The sequence below is a fragment of the Thunnus albacares genome, chromosome 12, assembly GCF_914725855.1.
Source record: "Thunnus albacares chromosome 12, fThuAlb1.1, whole genome shotgun sequence".
Lineage (NCBI taxonomy): Eukaryota > Metazoa > Chordata > Actinopteri > Scombriformes > Scombridae > Thunnus > Thunnus albacares.
In genome coordinates this window covers 8,607,597-8,630,457 of record NC_058117.1, presented here as the reverse complement: position 1 = coordinate 8,630,457, position 22,861 = coordinate 8,607,597, and the positions used below count along the sequence as shown (strand labels likewise).

At 40.4% G+C, this 22,861-nt stretch overlaps 1 protein-coding gene across 8 annotated transcripts in view; it reads left to right on the top strand.

Annotated features, from left to right (window-relative positions):
* tnk2b (tyrosine kinase, non-receptor, 2b) overlaps positions 1-16,253 on the top strand; it is a 51,379-nt gene extending 35,126 nt beyond the window's left edge. For 2 of the 8 annotated variants that reach the window (XM_044367733.1, XM_044367729.1), the window contains 15 exons: positions 497-766; positions 1,115-1,267; positions 1,730-1,893; positions 2,763-2,882; positions 3,335-3,461; positions 3,600-3,746; positions 4,112-4,206; positions 4,616-4,810; positions 5,060-5,151; positions 6,026-6,070; positions 6,460-6,893; positions 7,093-8,265; positions 10,340-10,435; positions 12,876-13,006; positions 13,615-16,253. In XM_044367733.1, coding sequence (XP_044223668.1) covers positions 497-766; positions 1,115-1,267; positions 1,730-1,893; positions 2,763-2,882; positions 3,335-3,461; positions 3,600-3,746; positions 4,112-4,206; positions 4,616-4,810; positions 5,060-5,151; positions 6,026-6,070; positions 6,460-6,893; positions 7,093-8,265; positions 10,340-10,435; positions 12,876-13,006; positions 13,615-13,621 — 3,249 coding nt within the window. In that variant the 3' untranslated portion in view covers positions 13,622-16,253. Of the gene's footprint in view, positions 1-496; positions 767-1,114; positions 1,268-1,729; positions 1,894-2,762; positions 2,883-3,334; positions 3,462-3,599; positions 3,747-4,111; positions 4,207-4,615; positions 4,811-5,059; positions 5,152-6,025; positions 6,149-6,459; positions 6,894-7,092; positions 8,266-10,339; positions 10,436-12,875; positions 13,007-13,614 lie in introns of all 8 variants that reach the window. The other 6 variants (XM_044367726.1, XM_044367728.1, XM_044367731.1 and 3 more) reach the window with 4 other exon arrangements.
* The last annotated feature ends 6,608 nt before the right edge of the window (positions 16,254-22,861 follow it).

Genomic DNA, 22,861 nt, shown 5'->3' with positions numbered 1-22,861 from the left:
GGGACAAGATCAGTGCCATCCTTGACAATCCCTCTTACTCGCTCTACGGTGAACATTGGTTCATTCAGTTACAGACTAATTCCACCAAAGAGCAAGACAGAGCTCTTCAGACACCCATTTGTGCCCACTGCCATCAGACTGTACAACAAGAACTGTGACAGCAGGATAAAACAGCTGTGAAGGCCACCAGTACCATCTTTATCCCACCCCATACACTCACACACTCCTCCATCCTGTGTATATGTGTGTGTATCTATGTATGTACTGTATATATGTGCGTATATGTACACACACACACACACACATATATGAATGTATGTATGTATGTATGTACGTGTGCATATGTGTGTATGTATAGTGCAGGTCGGAGGTTTGGACTTTCTCCTATACACACACACACTCTTTCTCTCTCTATAGGTGTTCAGTTTTCCACTTTTGCTCACCTCATTGCACAGCCAGCTTCAATCTGTCTTTCCCTCCTTCTTTTCCTCTCTAGGTGTTTAGCGGTAAGCGCCCAGACGGAGCAGACCTCCCCCAGCAGGGCCAGCCAGCCTCCTCCTTCCGTAAGCTGTCTCCCACACCTCCCCTGGGCCTGGGAGAGGGAGTCCTGGCAACACAGCCCGGTGGAATTGCTCCTCTTGATGGGCAGCAGCAAGCTTTGACCTGCCTCATCCCAGAGAAGGACTTGACGCTGCTTGAGAAGCTCGGGGATGGATCCTTTGGTGTAGTGAAGAGAGGAGAGTGGCTGACGCCTGCAGGAAAGGTGGTGAGGAGATATAAAATCTATTACTTTCTCTAAATAAGAAAGAAAACTCCTATATGTTGGAGATATTAATGAGAGGCTAGGGGCATGTTCAGACTACTGCAGTTTTTTTGCTTAAAATGTTTGCATTTTGCAGTAATGCAGTAATAACTCTGTGTACTCTACACTGCCTTTATGATGAGTTTCTGGGAATCTGATTAGCACTGCTTCTGCCATAAAATTTGTGGAGGGAAAAAACTGAATACTATGAATGAATTTCAAAGTGTGTAAAAATCCTAAATCTCTTTTTTGTGGACATGTCTAAAATCAAACTTTGTATTTGACATTTTAAATCTCTCTCCTGCTTTGCAGCTCAACGTAGCTGTGAAGTGTCTGAAGACAGATGTGCTCAGCCAGCCCGACGCTCTGGAGGACTTCATCTGTGAGGTCAATGCCATGCACTCCCTGGACCACCAGAACCTCATTCGCCTCTACGGTGTGGTGCTCACACACCCAATGAAGATGGTAGTGGACACACAGAAACGCACACACACAGGGAGTTTACAGACATATGATTTGTCACCAACAATCCCTGTGCGCATACAAACAAACACACACACAGATGGGAGGATGGAGGAAAGAAAGGAGACAGGAAGGGAGGAGAGCAAGTGAATGGAAGAAATTAAGGGCTGACGTTTCTGCCTCGTTGTTTTCAATCCAGTGTTACTTTCTACTCATTTCCTCTGTGGTATTTAGGATTCAGATTGCCAAATAGTTTATGGACTATGTTATGATTACTTTTTGCCAACATCTCTTTTTTTGTCTCCAATGTCTCCTTTTTGTTCCACACATTTCTATTCTCACTCTCCCTTTTCTTTTCCTCCTTTCATCTTCAAATGTTTTGCTTTTTAATCCAACATTCTTCCTTCCTCTTTTCACCCACTCTCTCTCTCTCTCTCTCTCTCTCTCTCTCCCTATGTTCTGCAGGTGACGGAGCTGGCTCCTCTGGGTTCTCTGCTGGAGCGTTTGCGCTGTGTTCGTCCACAGGGCCCTGTGCTGATCCACAGTCTGTGCCAGTATGCCGTGCAGGTGGCCTGTGGCATGGCCTATCTGGAGCAGAGGAGGTTCATCCACAGGGACCTAGCAGCCAGGTAGGCCCCAGAAAGCTTTTTAAACGTGGAACTAATACCGTAAGTTTAGGAAGCTATTTACTGCAAGGCTCAAAATCTTTTAAAAATGGTGGTATTCATCTTATTCTCCATTTGTTGTTCCCTCTTTTTCCTTTTTGGGATTTTTTAATAGCATGTTGAATTATTTAGATTGCCTCTCCTTTTCACTCCTCCACCCAGAAATTTACAGGCCATTACAGGGAGACTTGGCCTACAAGCAAAATGACTCACTGGTTGGCTGGTTATACTGGGTGGTCTTGTCCAAATTAGTCACTTTCACTTAAGTGTTGACACTGTACGGATGCTTGAGAAAAACCTAAATGGCTGGTAAAAATGAGTCATTTTCCCAATTAGAGTAGTGATAAAGTAGTAATGACTGCACATTTTCGGAAGAGACTGCCAAGCACAAAGAAGTTTTCTCAAGCAGCGGTGTTCACTCCTTTATCCTTGAGGTTAAGGTCCTGTTGATTTTCTAGTTTGGTTAATTGTATTCGTCATACAGTCCAGAGTTGCGTTCAGAATAGCACACTACTCACACTATACACTCTACACACAGAGTGTAGCTGTATGACACATAAAGTATATGTGATATTGTTGGATCACATCCACAGGTTTAAATGTGCACCTCTTAGGTTTTTTTTCCTTTTCTTTCCTTGTAACAATTCACCAAAACATAATAACTTGACTATTTTTAGGTGAAGTTCAATTTATTCATCTTCTTTTCATATCAGGTTGTCAAACTATTATTATATAAGTCATAAAAAATCCTACAACAATAAAATTTCATACAGCACCTCATACAGTTTTAAAATTTACATAAAAATGTTCAATGTTTGACCTTCTATCATCAGGAACATCCTGCTGGCCTCAGCTCACAGAGTGAAGATCGGTGACTTTGGCTTGATGAGGGCGCTGCCTAACAACCATGAGCACTATGTTATGCAGGAACATCGCAAGGTCCCTTTTGCATGGTGGGTGGACTGAAGGAGGAACACAAGCTAAAGATCTTGAGATGGATACAATCCAGGGATGGATATGAGTGGTTTTAGAAGTTAGGGTGGGAATCTGATTTATTATATTGCAGAAAGTTCCCACAGAGAAATCTGATCAGTCAAATCTGCATTTCAGTTGTGTAATTGTTATAAAGCCAGACTTGCTGGACTTTGGTTTCTTTGCCAAATTATGTGTCAACCAAACAGCTAGCTGGTAATCTAGCTTTCTTCCTACACTTTTTATTCATATTAAAGTATGAGCTTAGTTTACATTTCCGAACACAGTACATTTAAAAGATACTTTAAATGTCAGAGCAGCCCCAAAGCTAAATGCATTCTCTGCTGAAAGTGGGTATTACTCATTAACAGATATGTAGATACTTGGTTTAATGTGTAGTCCATGTTATAGTTTGCTGTCTGTCCTGCTTCAGGTGTGCCCCTGAGAGTCTAAAGACCAGAACGTTCTCCCATGCTACAGACACATGGATGTTTGGAGTTACTCTATGGGAGATGTTCACACATGGCCAGGAGCCTTGGCTTGGCCTTAATGGCAGCCAGGTAGACACACACACACACACACACACACAGAAAAAAACATGTATGTACACTGTACATACAGGCAAACTTAAATATCCACACATCTAGTCCCTTTTACACACATGTACACCTATACATTGTCCTTGTTTTGTATCCCAGATCCTGCACAAGATTGATAAAGAAGGTGAACGCCTCCCTAAGCCAGAGGACTGTCCGCAGGATATCTATAATGTGATGCTGCAGTGTTGGGCTCAGAAACCAGATGACAGACCTACCTTTGTCGCTCTGAGAGAGTTCCTGCTTGAGGTAGGGCGGCAGTCATTTTGGATCACCAAAGGTGTCTGTTCATGTGAAATATGATTTATTATTTTTAACCTTTATGGATCTTATGTTTTCAATAAATCTACTCATTCTGCCATGCAAGATTACTAAGCAAAAGACTCTTAATTGCCAGACTTGATGCCTCACAATGTTCCCTCAGCAATCCATTATTGCATAAATTGACTTTTACCTCCACCTAGTGGACATACTCCAAACTGAAAATCCACACCTGCAAGAATTATATCTTACAATGGTTCTCACATAAAAGTTCGTCCCAAATTTTGCCTGTGTCTTCACCTGTGTACTTTGTTGTTTCAAGTATTTGTGTGTTGTATGTGTGTCTTTCTCAGACCATGCCCACAGACATGTGTGCTCTGCAGGACTTTGACGAGCCAGACAAACTCCAGATCCAGGTCAATGATGTCATCACCATCATTGAGGGAAGGTGGGTGTCAATGAGAGTTTTACAATTTGAACTAGAAGTCTTTAAAATCAGGAATTTTAAATACAGTTTAATAGAAGCCTTTCACAAAATGATGGTTGTAAAAGTAATGTGCCAATTTAATTAGAGATTGCATTTGTCTATGATTTTCTATATGTGTTAGTTGTTATTAATTATTATTGAATGCCTTCAACATCACATTGTCTTCACCGCTGAGCAACACATACACTGTACATGTTGTACATAACAATAATCACAGCCTGCGGGTCTTTTCCAGTATTTGGACACATGTGGCTCACTTTTAAACCTAATGAAAAAGAAAAATTACTATTAAACTGAATCTAAAAACAAAACTCTTCAAGTCATAAAGTGTGGGTTGCCCTCTTTCATCCTAACTCTCTACATGTTTCAGGGCAGAGAACTACTGGTGGCGAGGTCAAAACAAACGTACCCAAAAGGTCGGGCAGTTCCCCAGGAACGTTGTGACATCAGTTGCGGGTTTGTCAGCTCATGACATCAGCCGGCCACTCAAGAACAGCTTCATCCACACAGGCCACGGAGACAACAACCCTCATCGCTGCTGGGGCTTCCCTGACAGGATTGACGAGTAAAGACTGTTAATAATCTTTCAATTTATAAAACTGTACTGTTACTTTGCTCTATGTTGGAAGATGGTTGTAATCTGTCTGATGAAGATATGTTGAATTAGAGCAATAGCACTGCCACACTTTCACCAATAGATGGCAGTAGCAAGTTGCAGTACATTTCCAGAAGGTCGTTGCGGCTTTATAAAAGGCCAACAGACTGAAGATATTTACATTTACTGTATTTAAGTCTGTTCCTCTCTTCCCTCTAGTTTGTACCTCGGGAATCCCATGGACCCTCCTGATGTTCTTGGTTTAGACCTCAGTTCTGCTCGACCCACACAGCTACCAGGGAGAGCTACAAGTGAGTAGAGGGGCTCTTAACAAAGACTTAAAACACGCCACAGTCAGGACCATTTTAATTGACGAACACCATATGCTCTGCATTATTTTTCTCCACTTATTTGCAGGTCATTTTTATGACTTTGATAGTTGAAAGGCATGACAAGAAATGAGGGGAGAGAGAGAGATGGAGAATGACTTGTATCAAAGCTCCTCAGCCAGACCTATACTCTGAGTTGTTGATGTACCAATCAGTGTCCGCCATCTCAGGGGTCAAAACGTTTTTTTAACACTATTGATCAGGACTCATGTAGGTTTGACATTATGCTGATGTCATGACCTAAAAGTCTGGAAAGAACAGAACTGGTGCTCCAGCACTGAAACAGCAGATGTCCAGGCCTCACTATGAAGGTCCCTTCAGTCGTTTTCTCATCATATATTATAAATAGAGATGCTTATTCATATATAGTTTAAAACATTAATATTTACATTTCTTAAGTGATCACGGCTGATCATAATTGAAAATACAGGCCTGTTTTACTTCTATAAAAATGTCAATAAATTTAATTGCCTACTGTCAGTCCCTGTATTAATAGTTAATTATGTCAACCAATTACAGAGCAGTATATTGTAAACCTGTGTCAATTTCAGTGTCAGGAGACCCTGTTGTTTACATTTGCATCATGGATTGTGCAGTTGAATGTCAAGGTTGGAGCCTGATTTTTAAAACAGTTTGCTGTTTCTTTTCTTTCTGACACTTGCTTGAAAAGCTTTCATATGCAATCATTTATCTCCTGCTTTTTTTCTAATCGTTCTATCTTTGCTGCTGTCATTTTTTTTTTTATCTCTGTTTCTCCTTCCCTCTGCGGTGGCGGTATTTGCTTTTATTATTCCAGAGGAGCCTCCTCCCCGCCCTCCTCAACCAGCAGTGTTAATCAAGAGTAAGTCTGGTTTCTCTCAGCAGCTCCTCACCCATTGCTCCTGCCCTCTCTGTTCCCTCCTAGCTCCGCTCCTCAAAGGTACATCCTGTGTTTTTTGTCTGTTTTGTCTGTCCTTTGCCTGTTTTTGCAGTGATTCTGTCATCTACTTCTATTTTTCATTCCCTTCATCATTCATCATTGTTTCTCCACCTTTCCACCCATGTGTCCCTCTAACAGGTGTGCAGTGTCCTTGCTGCACTTTAGGATTAACTTGGAACCTGCAGAGTTTTTTGGAGTGGTGTGTGTCTTGTATTTTGTGGTGTGAAGTAATCTTCCAGTGTCATCACTCTCCTAACTCTTCCAGCATCACACAAGTTAAGTGATGAAATGTATCGTGTGTTTTTCTTCAGAGCCTTGCTATGATCCGGTAAACGAGGATGAGGATCTGACATCTGCAGGACTGAAGAGATTATCACTTCGGAAAACGGGTTCCGTCAAAGGCCTCAAACTTAAACCCGCTGCTTGGGTCTCTGCTTCCAGACAGGGAAGTGTCAGGACTGCAGGCTCAGGCCACAACCCCAACAGTGAAGTGTCCCTCATTGACTTTGGGGAGGAGTTCGCCCCGACCACACCCTCCCCCTCACCTGTCATTGAAATTCCGATCCCCTCAATGGTGAAGCTGGCTTTGGAAGCAGAGAATATCCTTGACCGGACTCCACCTCAGAGTCCATGCAGGTCATTGCCCCGCCCTCTGCACCCCACACCAGTAGTGGACTGGGATGCCCGGCCATTACCCCCACCCCCAGCATATGACGATGTAGCCGGGGACGAAGATGATATGGAGGTATGGTAGGCAGTGACACAACACATTTCAAATAATGTCAAAATTTCATGAAAATGTGAATGTTTATCTCGTGCTTGGTTGTCACTTAGTTGCATTAACAGAATGTTTTGAAGTTGAAAAGTGTCTAAAGATGATCAATATATGAACCAGTGGAGGTTTCAATGCAACTACAAATGTTAAATGTTCTTTCTCCACAAAGGTGAGCTCCATCAACAGCTCTGAGCAGCAGCACGAAGAGGAGCAGAGTGATGTCTGTAACCCAGACGAGGCTTTCTCTTCTAGACAGAGGGGGGAGGGTGAGGTTGTTGTCTCCAGGGGTTCAGACAGACCAGGCCTGGAGGACAACCTCTTTCTCCCCAACAAACAGAGCCAGGTCCCGTCCTCCTCTTTCTCCCAGTCTGCAGAGATCTTCCATGCACTCCAGCAAGAGTGCATGAGGAGGCTCAATGTGCCGACCCAGAGCTTGGCCTCATATCCTCAGACCCAAGATGGACACGTTTCCTCCACTGAGGACAAACCCCAGATCCCTCCCCGTGTCCCCATACCCCCTCGCCCCATAAAAAGGGGCGACTACACATCTGCTCGCTGGTCAAGGGACCTCTCCCTGTCCCCAACGCCAGCCGACACCACAGAGGACGTTTCAGGACCAGAACAGGACCGACCACCTCAGATCCCTCCCAGGGATCCTTTGTCCCAGCCAGGCTCCAGGACTCCCAGCCCCATGGGCCTGGTGGTGGGCTCCCCCCAGCAGAGAGTCTACTCTGTCAGCCCCACCATCATGCAGGTTCCCCTTACCTCCTGCCCCTCCACACACACCTACGGTTCCTACCTCTCCACCTCTCCAGGTAAACTCATGCCTACTACACACAGCTTTGCCTCAGATCCTAAATATGCTGCACCCAAAGTGATCCAGGCCCAGGCACAGGGGAAGGACCCCGCCAGCAAGGGCCCCTGTATCCTCCCCATCGTTCGTGATGGACGTAAAGTCAGTAATACCCACTACTACCTTCTGCCAGAGAGGCCGCCATACCTTGACCGCTACGGCCGCTTCTTCAGGGAGGCAGAGAGCCTGACTTCCAGCGGCATGGAGGACAGGCATGTGCGGCAAGCTAATACCGCCACCGTCAGACCCATGGTGGTCAGCAACCAGACTCTCCAGGGACACGCCCAGGGGCAGGGGCTCGTCCAGCAGAGCGAGCTGAAAGCTAATTTCTCCTCCAACAATAACAGCAGTCTCGGTGGGACACGGTCAGGGATGAAGACATCAGTCAGTCTCCCTCGTGTGTGTTCAGATGGGCTGACAGCGGCGGTTGTCACTGCTTCCTGTACCAGGACCGATGGAGGAGGAAACTCAGCTGACAGGGTCAAAATGGTGAGGTCATAGATATTTGGATTGCATGCTTTTTGCAATTTCTTATTTGAAATGTATATGCATTTTATGATCTAAGTTGTCAGTGAGTGCTGGAAAGCAGTGTAGCTCATTCTCACCTTTTCTCTGAGGGTGGGTGTCTAACCTTTGCGGTGTGGTACTTACTGAAGTGTATCTTCTGTTTACAGAACATACTTGTTCTCACGAATGTTACTTTTTGATTGTTTTCTGTATATTAGACCAAACATACCATCCTAATTCAGACTGCCATCCTGCCTGTTCTCTACTTTATCTCTATATTAAGAATATGTGGTTTCATTATCATACAGCTAAGAACTGAAATATCAGACAAATTATACTAGATTAGCCTTAATATTGCACTAAGAAGTAAGAAGAAAATTTTAAGTGTGATGTAATAAGGTGCGATGCATGTTTGATGCATGGCTTGCCTGACTCCTCTTAGCTGAATCTTACATTTTAATGAGAGTGACAGTTAATGTAGCTTTTTAGTGTATATAAACATTATGGTGTACAGTTTGTTACATTTGATCATACAGTGAACACAAGGGGGCAACACAAGGTCATTTTTTAGGTTGTCCACTCAGTCAGTAACCTGTAGGGAAAAGTGTGTGTATGCATAGGAGCAGATGTGTGTTTCTCTCTCTGTAAGAAACAGAGACAATAAATGAGTGATTTCACATTTCTGGCACATACCGGTTTTTAACCGTTTAAATCTGTCAGAACTGAACAGATTAGCTCCCCATTCAACTTCCATTCATTATCAAAAACAAATTATGACTTATGTGTTATTGAAAAATGTAATTTTAAAACTAGAGACGTACTTATGAACACGTTGAACTAGACTCATTTTAAAAGAAAGTTCCATTTGAATATCTATTCAATTCAAACTTGGTAGCATACAAACCATTTATGCATTTTTCCATTTCTCTCGCGCTGAAAAAGCACAAAAATGTTATAAATTCTCCTATCTTATTTGAAAATATGCCAGTGTTCCTTGGAGACAAAGCCAGTATTAATTTTTGCTGAGAATTGAATTTAAAAGACAAGGGGCCAGAGTTTGATTTGTTTCTTTTGCCGGCCAATAGATTTTGACACCGATTGAACCTGATTGAACTGGAGTCCGAATCGCCAAAGGCTGTGCAGTACATTGATCAGGCACTTGGCATTTTGTGGTGGATACTGAGATCTGTGGCTGTAAACTAGGTGCAGCGGGAGGGTGAGATCATATATAAACCTGTACCGCAGAGGAGTTCAATGCAAAGCATAGACATAGGCAACAGACATTTACTAGCTGCAGTACTTGTGGTAAAGGCAGCAGGAGGAGGTTACAGTATGCAGTAATATTTTTACTATAGGCATCAATCTAGTAAAATAAATATTGTTAACAAATAAAAAAAAAAATCCACAGCTATTCTTCTGGAAAGTCCATCACACTCAGAAACACTTCAAGTATCATCTTGTTGAAATTAGAGTTAACTTATATACTCACCGGCCACTTCATCAGGTACACCAGTGTAATCTAATGCAGTCTAATAAAAGAGCTCTGCCATAAATTCTATATTTACAAAGCTTGTACATCTTCAGTTTTTGTTGACCTTGTCAGAAAGGTGATAATTCTACTCTGTTTATTATTGAGAGCTGTTGTATTGGATTGCATTAGACTGCACAGGTGTAACTAATAAAATGGCCTTTGAGTGTATATAAAATACAGAACAAATATATTTTTGTGATGAGATAGGAGACTGTTCAAATACAGTGACTGTTCAAATACAGTGATACTCAAATTTCAGCAATGTGATGCTTTTTCAGGGGAAACTTCAAGTAAAGTAAAGTAAAGCTCTCTCATAACACTGCTGTCAGCTCACAGTGCCAAAAATGGTAAAAACCTTGTTTAAGTATAATAAGTATGAGGATATTTTTACCTGAAAGTCAGTTTTGGAAGTGCCCGTATGTGAATGATGAATGTTGAAACGATACAGATGATTTTATGTCCATGAACAGGAGTGGGGATTCAGAGTGTGTTCAAAGTGACTTACACAGTTGTTGTGTGATTCAGGTGCAGGAGGCAGTTCACGGCGTGACACTAGAGGAGTGCCAAACCGCCCTCCAGAACCACAACTGGAATGTTCAAAAAGCTGTGCATTACCTGAAGGTGAGAGCATTTATTAGTATGCTGTGGAGAAGCTTATGTACTGCAGCCAGTTACTGAAAACCATGTTTGCCATATCATGATACCATGATTCTATAGTTATTACAGTTATCAACAGTTTTCATCAGTGTATCATATGGAGACCCAAAACTGACCAACGATTGTAAAATATAACTGAATACATCAATAAATAATATTGTTAATTAAAATTAGTTTTATAAGAAATTTAAGTTGTTTTTTGTTTTTTTAACCTCCAGTCAGTTAAATAACATTCTGTTTTATTCTATTATTTTTCTGTTACTAGCTCTTTTTTTCTCTAACCGGCACACATTCATTCATTTATCTATCTATTTTCCCTGCACATCATTATCCATTTCCTTCATGTTTATATGATAATGAGATGGTAGGTTGAGGATGTGTCGCTGGATGTCAAGGGTGTGTGTGTTTTTTATGTGTGTGTAAAATCAGTGGAGCTTTATATCATTATCTTCATCTTCAAGTGCATATCTCTTGTACCAGAATGGAAATAAGTCTTGGACTCATTCTTAATTTTTTTGTAGAAGCGTGTGATTTGGTGTCTCTTTTCTCATCATGTCAAATAATCTGAAAACTTATTTCATAAAAGTTGATCGGAGGCAACATAAGGAAAAAGCTTTTCTTTTTTGTTACCAACTGATTGGAAGTTAAAGGGAAAGTAAAAAGCTTTATTTTGTGAAAATAAAATATAATAAAAATGAATATAAGTAATTATTTTACATTTAATTTAGTTACATTGTTGACTCATCTGAAAACCTTTTGTCAGCATTGGGCCTCCATAATATTGAAGTAAATATATTAACAGCGTTAATACATGCCAGACATTAAATAAATGGTTACATATAAAGTCAGGAGCAAATAAAAGTAATATTAGTCTCACAAAGTTAGTTATGTTATTTTAAATTAGTTGTACTAGTCTCTAAATAATAAAGTAAGCTGTCAGACAATAAAAACAAACTGATTTAATAAAACAAACTTTTTTACAGGCAACATAAGTACGACAAACATGGTTTCATTCCATGAGAATAAAAGCCCCATGATACAGATGAGTGATTACGTTGCAGCACTGCAGTTATTAAAGGACAACTAGAGTCCTCAGTGGTAAACATTGCTGTGCTCCTTAGAGTCCTTTTCTGTAATAAGCTTTTTTTGGCTGGACCGCAACAGTGGTGCCATCTGTCCATCACTGAGTCATTCACTGTCTGACTGACTGACTGAGTGATGAAGTTACACCATTGGTCGGCCGAAGGCTGTCGAAGCCAAGTATCCCAGGATGTGCTTTGCAGCAACTGACAGCAATGGCAGAGATTAAGCTATTGTAATTTTTGCTCTTGGACTGTTAATGTCACTGTGTCTTTTTTTTTTTCCAGGCAAGAAAATAACATTTATATTTACAGTATGTGGTCAGTTTATCCACGCCTATTTGAGAAGAGAGGATCTGTGCGCCGTCACTAAACACTTAGCTATTAATGATTATCTTGATAGTTACAGCAACTATTTTTCGGATTGTGGTTAAGTGAAATAATATATAACATTAAAAAATAGCCTCAATCTTAATTCAGCCCTTCTTACAACAACACTATATAGTCTACACCCAAAATCTGGTGCAATGTATTTTAAGTATTTTTAATGTTTTTCTTACGCGCAAAGCACCTTGAGTTACAACTACTGTATGAAAAGTGCAATACAAATTAATAAACTCAAACTCATAAAAACATAAAAACAAACATCTTAAAAATGCTGTGATGTCCATGTCTGATAGTAACCAGGCAACACACAAACTAAAAGCCCTCTTCATACACGGTCCAGCCATATATATACCAAGTTTTGACCTAGTTCTGCTTAATAAAGGATATAACTGCAAACAGGTAGACATTGAAAGTTGTTGAATGTAATCTTTACTTAATAGGGTCATATCAGGTTATGATAAGAGCTACTCTGTTGATCCCTCAAGGAAAATCAGGTCATTGCTACAGCAATGAGCCTGCTATAAATAAAAAAGCATTTGACACTCTAATGTGTCTACAGCAGTCTTCAGCACCCTCTTAGCTGGCTGTGTATGGGGCCACTGAGGCAGGATACATAACGTGTTTGGATGGCAGCAGGCGCAAGGGAACACTTGAGTGCTCCTTAATAGTAGCAGCTAGTCTAGAGGATAAAGAAAATGCAATCTAAAAGTCTCAAATGCAATCTAAACAGAAGAAGTGTGTTTGTTTAAAGATGTAATCATTTTACAATGTGCTTACTGGTGCTGAAATCACACTCACATGAATAAGTTAAAAGATTATTCTGTCTTATTGTATCTGACCCTGTGACTCCACTATATCGTCCCATCTCATCCTTTCTCTCTCCCTTACTTTGGACCCAGCTTCTTAGAGTTTTTCATCTTTTTAATGTCTCTCTGCAGGTGGAGCAGTTGTTCTGTTTGGGTCTGAGGAGCAGGTCTGAGTGTCTTAAGCTGCTGGAGATGTGTGACTGGAACCTGGAGGTGGCCAGCACTCAGATGTTAGATAACTATGGATCCACAACAAGACAGAGGTACAACTACAGTATATATCCTATAGCTGCACCCAGAGTGTCTAATGTACATTGAGTCTAGATTTTTAATCTTGCATCTTTGGCATTGTGACAGTAATGCTTATTGAGTGCATGTTTGGTCATTGTTGCCGGAAATTGAATCCATTCACTTGCGACCTTGCCCCACATGCTGACATGAGGCCAGTTTCATCACATTTGTCTTTGCGAAGCATACCATTAAAATGCAAATGCAGGTCACATGGGTCAAATGAAGAGGATAAATTTCGTTCCATGTATGTGAGTGCTGAGAAATGACAATAAAGAGGGTTTTAATCTTAAAATCTGCTTCCTAGCTGGGTTTACCTGCTGCAGATTTCACCCTCCTCCAAATATGAATTAACTGCAAGTGACCTAAAAATTTACCAGCAGACATAGAAGAACACTGTTGCTGCTTTCTTAATGAGTCTTGGGTAAGGCTAAAGCTGTTAGACTGAAGAAGTTGTCTGCTTTGTTGAACAGTTCAATTCTATAGAAATGATATATATTATGGAAATGCTTTTGATTCTTGAAAAGTACGTCTCTTTTGTTTTATTTTCTCAGTCTAATTCAAAGCTTCTTCATATTTGCAGGCGGTGACAGAAATCTCAAGCTGCTGAGCTCTGATTGGAATTTCATCCTCAATACCATCAGAGGGGGTGACTCTGCTCCTGACCCTCTTGTTTGACTCTTCAGTCACACATCCAATCAGAAGACTGTTATTTGAGTGTAGGAATCAAGCACATTTTCACTCAACTTGCACAAAATACCAAACTTCATTACAGCTCCATTTATACTCACCATGGATACAGAAACTTAGCCTGGGAGCAAAAAAGACTTGTTGCACTTATTAAGAAATTGCATACCACCATTCATCATCTTTCAAAAATGACAAATGACACTGTCCTTGTGCATTCAAGGCTATTTGGTCAATGAGTCACCCTAACAGGTCCCTACAGTATCACAGATTCTGGGTGCTACCATACTCTCTCAGATCCACTTACTACTATCATCACTGCCACAATAAGACTCTTTTCTTTTTGTTAAAGTCATTAAACGGTCAGGTTGAGGTGAAAATGAAGAGGTGAAAATGAGTTAAATAGCACAAATACACAGATGCACTGTGTATAAAAGGTCCACACTTTGCCAAGAGATCATCATATCGTGTCAGAATATGCCAAGAACTATTTAATAGTACAGTTTGACTGAAAACGGGTGTTTCAGTATAGTTTACCTCTTCAACATCCAAACACAACAAAATACAAAACCGATATTTAATTGGCTGTTCAGGCCATACTGTAGAAGTAATTTAGCCTGTTTACGGCTATAAAGATAAATGGTTATAGTGATTATGAAGACTGTCTGCTGCTGAAAGCCTGTGCAGGAAAGTGAGAACGTGTGTGTGTGTAAACACATTTAGCTCACCTCTTCAGTCATGATGAATTTTTACAATTTGATGTGGGGAGTTAGTCAGTATTAACACCTCACCTAAGACTCAAAGTGTTGACCTTAATCAAGAAAATTAATGGGAAAAGAAGATTAGAAAATGTACTTTTTATTTACCTACAAAACTAAATGTATGTACAGTATGTGTGGCAACAATTGTATTAAATATTGGTATATTTTAGTTTTGAATATAAAGCTCAGAGACCAGAGAAGACTGTTTTGTCCATTGCTAGTCAGTCTATTCTCTAAATGATTTGAATGTGTCTCCACTTGAGTTAAACACCAATCTGTGAGTATTGCCTCATGTGGTTCAAGAAGAAAAACGGCCACCCAGTCAGTGGAAACTTCCTTCACCCCAGTCTTTAGTCTTTCCTTATTCCTTCCGTCTAAGCACTTTGCCCACACAGAACTCCTGTGCATCAGCTGAAAACTCCTGCCAACTTGGTATTTTCTGCATGCACCTAGACTACGTTGGCAGCTAATAAGAGCAATGTAGTGAAATTCACCCTCAGGCACAGATCCAGCCCCATAATCATCACTTACAACCACAACTGTGATATTTTGGTCAGCAGCTTTAGGGGCAATAATTTAAAACTGGGGAGTACGCGTCAGCTAGGGGTGAACTCACTGCTGGACGTGACAGTACATTTTCTGTCTGGGTTTTATCGCACCACAGCCCTCAGCAATGAATGGTCAATATGTAAGGTTTAAAATTCAGTCAACACAGAGAACTTTTCTTCCGGCTTTTGTTCAAAGAGGAAAGGACTTTGACTTCTAAAATTCACTTTAATGTGGTCAACAAATCATTGAAAAACAATACTAGACACACAATCCCTCCGGTGCTTCTCTCCACAGGAAACGAGAACCTTCTTTGCCAACTGGTACTAATCTATTTAAATTATAAGCGTGTATGTCCACATGTAGACCCCTGGATTTGCTCCAAACCATCAAGCCCCTCCATATGTCCACAAAAACCCAGAGCCGTTCTGTTTGGGCAGAAACTTTAAATGGCCTCTGAAGAAGTTAATACAGAGTTTAAAAAAACGTGTTGGAAATATATTTTATAAAGGATGTACAGTACTGATTTTGGATGACAACCTTCAGTAAAAGCTTCCTCCCGTGTGCAATAAGGCTGCTGTAGAACCTGTAACCTCCTAGTCTGTCCATCCATCAGTGCCATCCAGTGAAAATAGAGCTTTCATCGTCATTACGTATCCTTGTTGCACAGGAAACAATTGTCTGATACCATTTTCAGTATAAAGTGTTTGGTGAGTCAGTTTTTCCTCCCGAAAGTAGAAAGAAGTTGTCCTTTTACCATTTGGTAACCAGTGCATAAGGACAACTTGATGTGAGGGCTGCTTCCACAGTCTGTTAATGTGTTGTTTCTCTTTATACCAAGCTGCTGTAGATGTGTTAGAAGGACTGAAGTGAACCTTGTGGTGTTATGATCGACCCAAAGCAACATTCTCCTGTTGTGGTGTTGAAACTCTGATGTTAGAAAACTCTGTTCAGTTCTGTTTAGTCTTTGTTCGCCAGATCGGTTTCTTCTGAAACTGTCTGCGTTTTTAAGTCACTTATATTGTTTTTGCTGTTTTTCCTTCAATCCAACTTGCCATTTCTGTCTCATTTATATGTATTTGCTTCCCAGAATGTGTTTTATTTGAAATGCCTACTTGTACAGTTGGTTCTCGTTTTTTCTCCTCCTGGGTTGATGGAAATGCTCAAGAGAAGTTCATGCTGCCGAATTTATAAATGTATTTTTTATTAAAGAGTTAATTATTTTTTACCTCTCTCCCTGTTCATGGATTTTTTCACATCACCTTCAAGTTTTCTTTGATCAGTTTGAGTATTGAGCTTGAGTTCACTGCTTGGGATATCAAGCTACCTGGATTTAGTTTTTTAGTAAATCCGACAAGTTCCACACAACCCTCCAGGTTGTGTGGAACTTGTCGGATTTTGGATAAGAGCTAATTATTAAAATATAACAAAAGTTTGACTAATTAGCTTTGACAAAATCATTTTATTTGACACTGCAGCATTACTGTCCTCTTCAGCATTATTAATAAGCACCACAACAGGATTAAGCTCCAGGAACATGTATGTTTACAGTATCTAACGCTTCACTTCCTAGATTATCAGTCAATGACAATTTTGAAAATCAATCAGCATGCTAGCATGCTAAAAATCAGCATGCTAGCATGATGATTTGCTGCATTTCTTTTTATGTTTAGGAATAACTTTAGGTTCTGGACAGTTGGTTGGATGCAAGCACTTTTAGGACACTGCCTCAGGCTCTGAGAACTTGTGATGGACATTTTTCATGACTTTCTAAGTCATAAGAGTTAGGACGGGAAACGGGCCAGGTTTATATATCGGCCAATATTAGCTTATTGCACAGTGCCGGGACACACGCTGTCAATCACTTGCTTGGTGGCCTACAGGCATTAAGCATCAAAACAGGTTCAGCAGGGAGAATGAGAAAACTTTACCGAAAACAAATCTGAGGACTGAGAGCAAAGGAAGATAAGACACGTAGAAACAGTCCGAGAATGGAAATTGGCTATTTCATACAGTAATTAAGAGGATACATTATTACATGACCAGCTTTGCAAGTTTCAGTTTTTAAGCTAATGTTTACATTTGTGGAATGAGTTTTGTATTCATGTTCATGATTTAGATAACACATTTACAGAAATTATTTTTTAAAATTTGTGATGTTTTTTACATTAATATTTTAATTTGTCACCATGGTTTTTAGAGCTTTTTTGTGTTTTCCTGCTGCTGGAAACTGACGAGAGTGAACCAAAATAGTAGAGTTTAGGGCTGGAAAGCGAAATCAATGACTTTAAATTACACTACAAGGCACAGTGAAATATTCAAGTGAAACAAAATGAAAGTTTTGAGCTCTGTGCGTGCAGTGGATTGTGAGTGATTTTATAAGGAAGCAGTTATCAGAACTCTCCCTCCACCAGCCCTCATGGCTTTAGTGTGCGTGTGATGTGACAGATCAATCCCAATCAATTAGGCTGTGTTTGTGTGTTTGTGATCATCGACGTTCCAACAATGCAAGGCCTTGATCGCTGTGAGAAAATAAACCCCTGGACCTTGCATGTGTCGACCGTATTGATCCTCACAACACACATATCAATTGACCTTCATATTATATATTCGTACCATTTGCTGTAGCACCAAACACTTTATGGTTCATAGTTCATAAATTGTTTATAGTGTGTTAGGACCTAAATGAGCATATCGTGGACTCATTTGTTTATTGATGATACGCATGGAATCCTAATGATGAAAAACACCTTTGAGTCAATAAAACATAAAATACTATTAACACAGAATAAAAACTGAACGATGTGGCAGAGCAAAGAACGGATTGGTGGAAATTTTAAAAGATGGCAAAGAGTAGGAAACTGCCAACCCCTCAGTCACACAAACACACATTGTCTGAGATTTTTCAACTGCCCCACCATTCATCATCTTTATTCTCTTTACTTTGCTATTGGAGCTGTGGAGCTTCTGCTTACTAATGAGGGTGTGTCTGTGTGTGTGTGCATGTGTACCATTACCCAGTCCTGTTGTTTTGGGCACCAGAGCCATGGGCTCACAGGAATCCCCAGAGAAATTATTGTGGTTTTCATCAAACAGAAGAGGGTAAATGAAGTGAAAAGAGAGACAAAAAAGCAGGAGGAGAGCTGCCAAGTGCAGAGGAGCAGATAAGAGTTTACCTTGTGCTGCCGTGTGGAAAAGAAATCCTCCGGCATATATATTTATCTGTGTGTGTGTCTACAGTTTACTTTGTAGAATATGATTTCAACATCTCTCTTTGCTCTTTTTTTCTCTTTTTCTTTATAACATAATATAATATATTATAATATTATACACTTTTTAACAAAGGTACATTTTTCCCCAAGAAGACTGTCTTGTTCCTTCCTCACCATATCCTCTGTTGTTCTGAGTTGCTCAGAGCTTTAGCTCTTTAGCTCGGAGCTGAGCATATAGCACAGTCACAAACCTTTACTGAGCAATGGATCGGCCAACTGAGGAGTGGAGAGAGACAGACTGAGGGAGGGCACACAGGAGAGACTTTTGAGAAGTCAAAGAGAAAGAAAAGAAGGAAAATCAGTAACTTTAAGCAGTGGAGCTCCCCTCACCGGTGACTGAAAGCACACTACAGTATACACTATACTGTCACAGCAGGAAATGCAAGGGGCCATAGCTGAGGCAACATGATTTCAGTTGGGGTTGCAGGGGTGCTGACTATTATTTATTGACTATCATTTGGAGTAAAGTAGCCGTCCTCCTGATAAATCCTGAGCTCCATCAAAGCTGTCAAAAAAATGTTATTTGTTATTTCAGAAGCTAAAAGTTTAATTCAGTTTCCTCTGTCCTGTCAAGTTAATACAGTTTTTAGTCTGGCTGCTTAAATGTCCCACAATGTTTGCTGCAGTGACATTACTGTGAACATGGAAACGTCTCTCTAATGGTTAAAGTAAACACTCATACATCAATACAACACACAATAAAGAAATCACCTGGAAAGCTGGCACTGCTCGACATAATTTAAAAAGCAATATAGCCTGCAGGGACCGGTTCTTTTCCTCACTCCACTATCTTTTCTCACAAAGTCTATTTTTGCCACACTGGCTCACACACACACGACAGAAAAAAATTATTGCAACAACACAAATGGGCCTATAAGTCGCCAGCCACCTGGAGGCACCTGGTGGAGCTAATATCATTAAAGATCTGGTATCGCGGCCCTTTTTGACTCGTTTTTATAAATAGAGTCTATTTTAAACACACCTGTGACATTTTATTCACCAAAGGTTGTTTAGATTTCTCTAAATCCATCTTTCCTTACAGCCTAGATTCCCCTCTGTCCTCCGGCAGACTGTTTCGGAAGCTATTTACATAAAATGTGCATTATTAATGATCACCCACTCTGATTGGCTGGAGGTGGGGCCCCCACCTTCACCCCCAGCCAATCGGAATACTACCTAATGAATAATGGAAGTTCCCTTTTGCCACATCTTTACCTGGAGTAATGTCTGCAGGGTTAGGGTTAGTAAAGCAGGTTATGAACTAGAGCCTGATCATGAACAAAGGGGAAAAACCTGCTGTTACACAGTTGAGATTTCAACCAGATGTTTAGGTAAATTAAACTGATAAATTGTCTACGTTTCCTCTCAAAGTAAAAGTAATTATTTCAAACATAGCTGGAGGTTGCTAGCTTAGCTTTAGCCCAGATATATTCTTTTAGCTGAGTAACAGAACTGTGTTTTAAAACTTTGTCCGTACTGAGTTTCGTTAAGCAGACTGTTGGCCGTAAAATGTGCGGAACATACACACACAACCACATGCGGAGGGAAGAATGTTTCCAAAACTGAATTTCAGCCATTCTTGATGTAAATTTCCATTGTCTGGAAGGCTGTTAAGTCTTTTTAGTTGCTGAACAACCAGCAACACTTCAAGTGTCCTGCTTTGCTTGTTATCTGGCTGAAATGCAAACTCCGACTACAGGAGTTACGGCAGGGGTCGGCTCATGCTAAAACTTCCTAGCACATCTGATTTGACTTTCTGGTGTGACTTTCTAGTGTGTTCCGCCTCAACACCACTCACACTTGAGCTGCAAATTTCAACATTTCAAATAACATAAAAAGACTGAGAAGAAAGGACTATACTTTTAAAGCACAGGAGGCCCCCTACCATCTGCCTAATCCATCCCAAGGCCCATTTTTCTTGTTTTCCACAACCCCAGCCCTTTAATGATAGCTGCATTCAATTTAGATGTGTCAGTTCCCAGTCCTGGTATTGTGCATGCTCGCTCACTGGCTTGGCTTACTGGGACACTTAAACACAGCCATCGCTAATGATGTTGGGACGATATTCAACGATTCTAATTAGCAAAGTGATTTTTTATTTCCACTTGTACGGTTTTGTACTGTGAGTTTATCAGAGCATTTAGCTGGCTGGGAATTATGTGGATGAGAACAGTGAGACTGAACTAAAAAAATAAGGTTGTGGGCCGTAAATCCAAAACATTGAGCTGAAAGTGGCTAAAACAATCTGTAGAGCTGAGGGGAACTGCAGAGTTGGTTGTAATTCTCTGTGGGTTTGTTTCCATGCAATTCCTTTCACATTACTCAGAGTCTTTTGATCCATTGTTAATATAAAAATATTGATTAGTGCAGCTTTAAAAGCCCTGCACACCAATGTTACACCCACACAGGTGATTTTACTTATTCTGGCAGATTAGACCTGTTCTCAAGACAGTATGGCTGACTGACATCCCCTTCTTATTAGTCTAGTAGACTCATGTACTTTCCAGCATAGTTTTGCCCACCTTCAACCTGAACAAAGATCTAACACCCAAAATAACTAAAAAAAAGCCCTTGTGGGGCTTTAATCTCTTCCAATCCCACTCCCCTGCTATAGATCCATTTTTAGGGGGGACAGGGGATGTTCAGGGGGAGGTCAACAGTATATGACACATAGAAGTGGTTTACATCATCTGAAAGATGTGAGCCTGAAGGTTAATTTGAGATGCAGCACTGTGTGTCAAGTTTTTCTAGTAATAAATCTGTAATGAACATTGTGTTTTGGTTAGGCACCTATTCAAAATTTTTAAGTTTAGAGTGTATAAGAGCTTAGAACATTATGATGGAAGTATATGACAGTCATCGCCATGCTCAGTTATGTCTCATAAGTTGTTGCAGCAATTTTTGGGTTGATAGCATTTGTTGCACAGATTTGGTGCAAAATTTAGCCATTTTGACCACTTGAGAATTTACAAAAATACCCCATTAAGACATTTGGAGATTTCTATAAGAATTGTATTTTTTCAGCAATTGGATGGCAAGTACTTCTGTTCTGGAAATTGCTCAGAAACTCCCTTATTGTCAATTAACCTAGGAAAGCCATACATCCTCTGAATGCCCTCGGTCTCTGGTCTGTGGTTGTAAAGTTTCATGAGGCTGTGATTATCCTTGAGGTCACTATAGGTCATTTTATACAGTGATGTCAAGAAGACCAAAAAATGGTCTCACTATGGCAAATGGCTCCTATGGGGACTAACATCATCACACATGAATACAATCAGGCTCACTGAATCCGCAAAGTCTCAGCTTTCCAGTCATACCCAATTTATGCAATTCCAAGACTGTTTAGGGACCCTAGTATGCAGAATTATTCAAATACACCATTTTTAGAATAGGTGAAAATAACACATTTATACTGCTTGCAAAAACTGGCATGTGTGTAAAAGGGGAGACTCGCCATGCCAGTTTTTCCCTTGCCAAAATTTAGCCTAAATTTGGAGTGTTATTTAGCCCTTTTCCTTTTACCAAATGATTCCTTAGATCGTCTAGTTTCATATGATACCAGTATCTTCACTGTAGCTTTAAAAATGAGCCCACTACAGCCTCTGAAAGACAGTAATGTCACCTGCAGACACCAGTGTCTGCGGGGAGTGGAAGAGGTTAAAGAAGACAAAACATGTTGTAGGAATTAAATCTTTTACTGCCTCTCTTATTTTTCCTCTTCCTTTCTCTCTCCAATGGCCCTCATTATCTCTCCCTTCGACATTGATCACTTTTTTTTCACAATAATGAACCTCCACACTGAAAATCGATTAATCATTGTTCTTTAGCCATTCTTTAGCCATTGCTCATGGCTAAAGGTAGCTCTTTGTTCGATGTCCCCATGTGCTTGAAGGTTATTATAGAATTATCTAACTAATGAACTCCCATTTGATCCCTGAACGCCACTTTCTTAACTATTTATAACCCTTGTTTGAATACAGTATCCAATCCCTTCTGGAAACTCCTTACAGTATAACCCATAATATTAACTTATTCTGGAATTAATCTCCCATGAGGCCTTAAAATATCACATGATATAATCATATATGCCGAGCGGCTGTGGAGCATGTCCTATCATTCGACAAAATGAGATGTGAATATGTGAATGTTTAAATGTTTAGAGAGCCTTGCTGTTATTGGGCATATGAATGACTGTCTGACGATTATATTGGTACATTATGTGCATGTTCCCTCTGCCGACCTCCAGTCATGGATGTAATTGGATTGCTGGAAGTGCCGATACACGTGTATACCCAGACGTATTACACAGAACAGGTGCACGTGTGGCCTGGAGGTATAGGTGGACAGTTAGAAGTGTCATGTTGTGAGTGTATGACAGCTGCAAGATATAAAACTTTTCGACTGCATTAACTGCTGTCTGTTAATATGTAACAGGAGTGCTCCTTGTACTTTTGCTGCAATTACTTAAAAACTAAGTGTACATTCATATAAGGAGCGGTGTTCATGTTGGTCCCACTTTTTTCACATTATTGCCTTCCACTGCAAAAGCTCCCCACTAGTTACC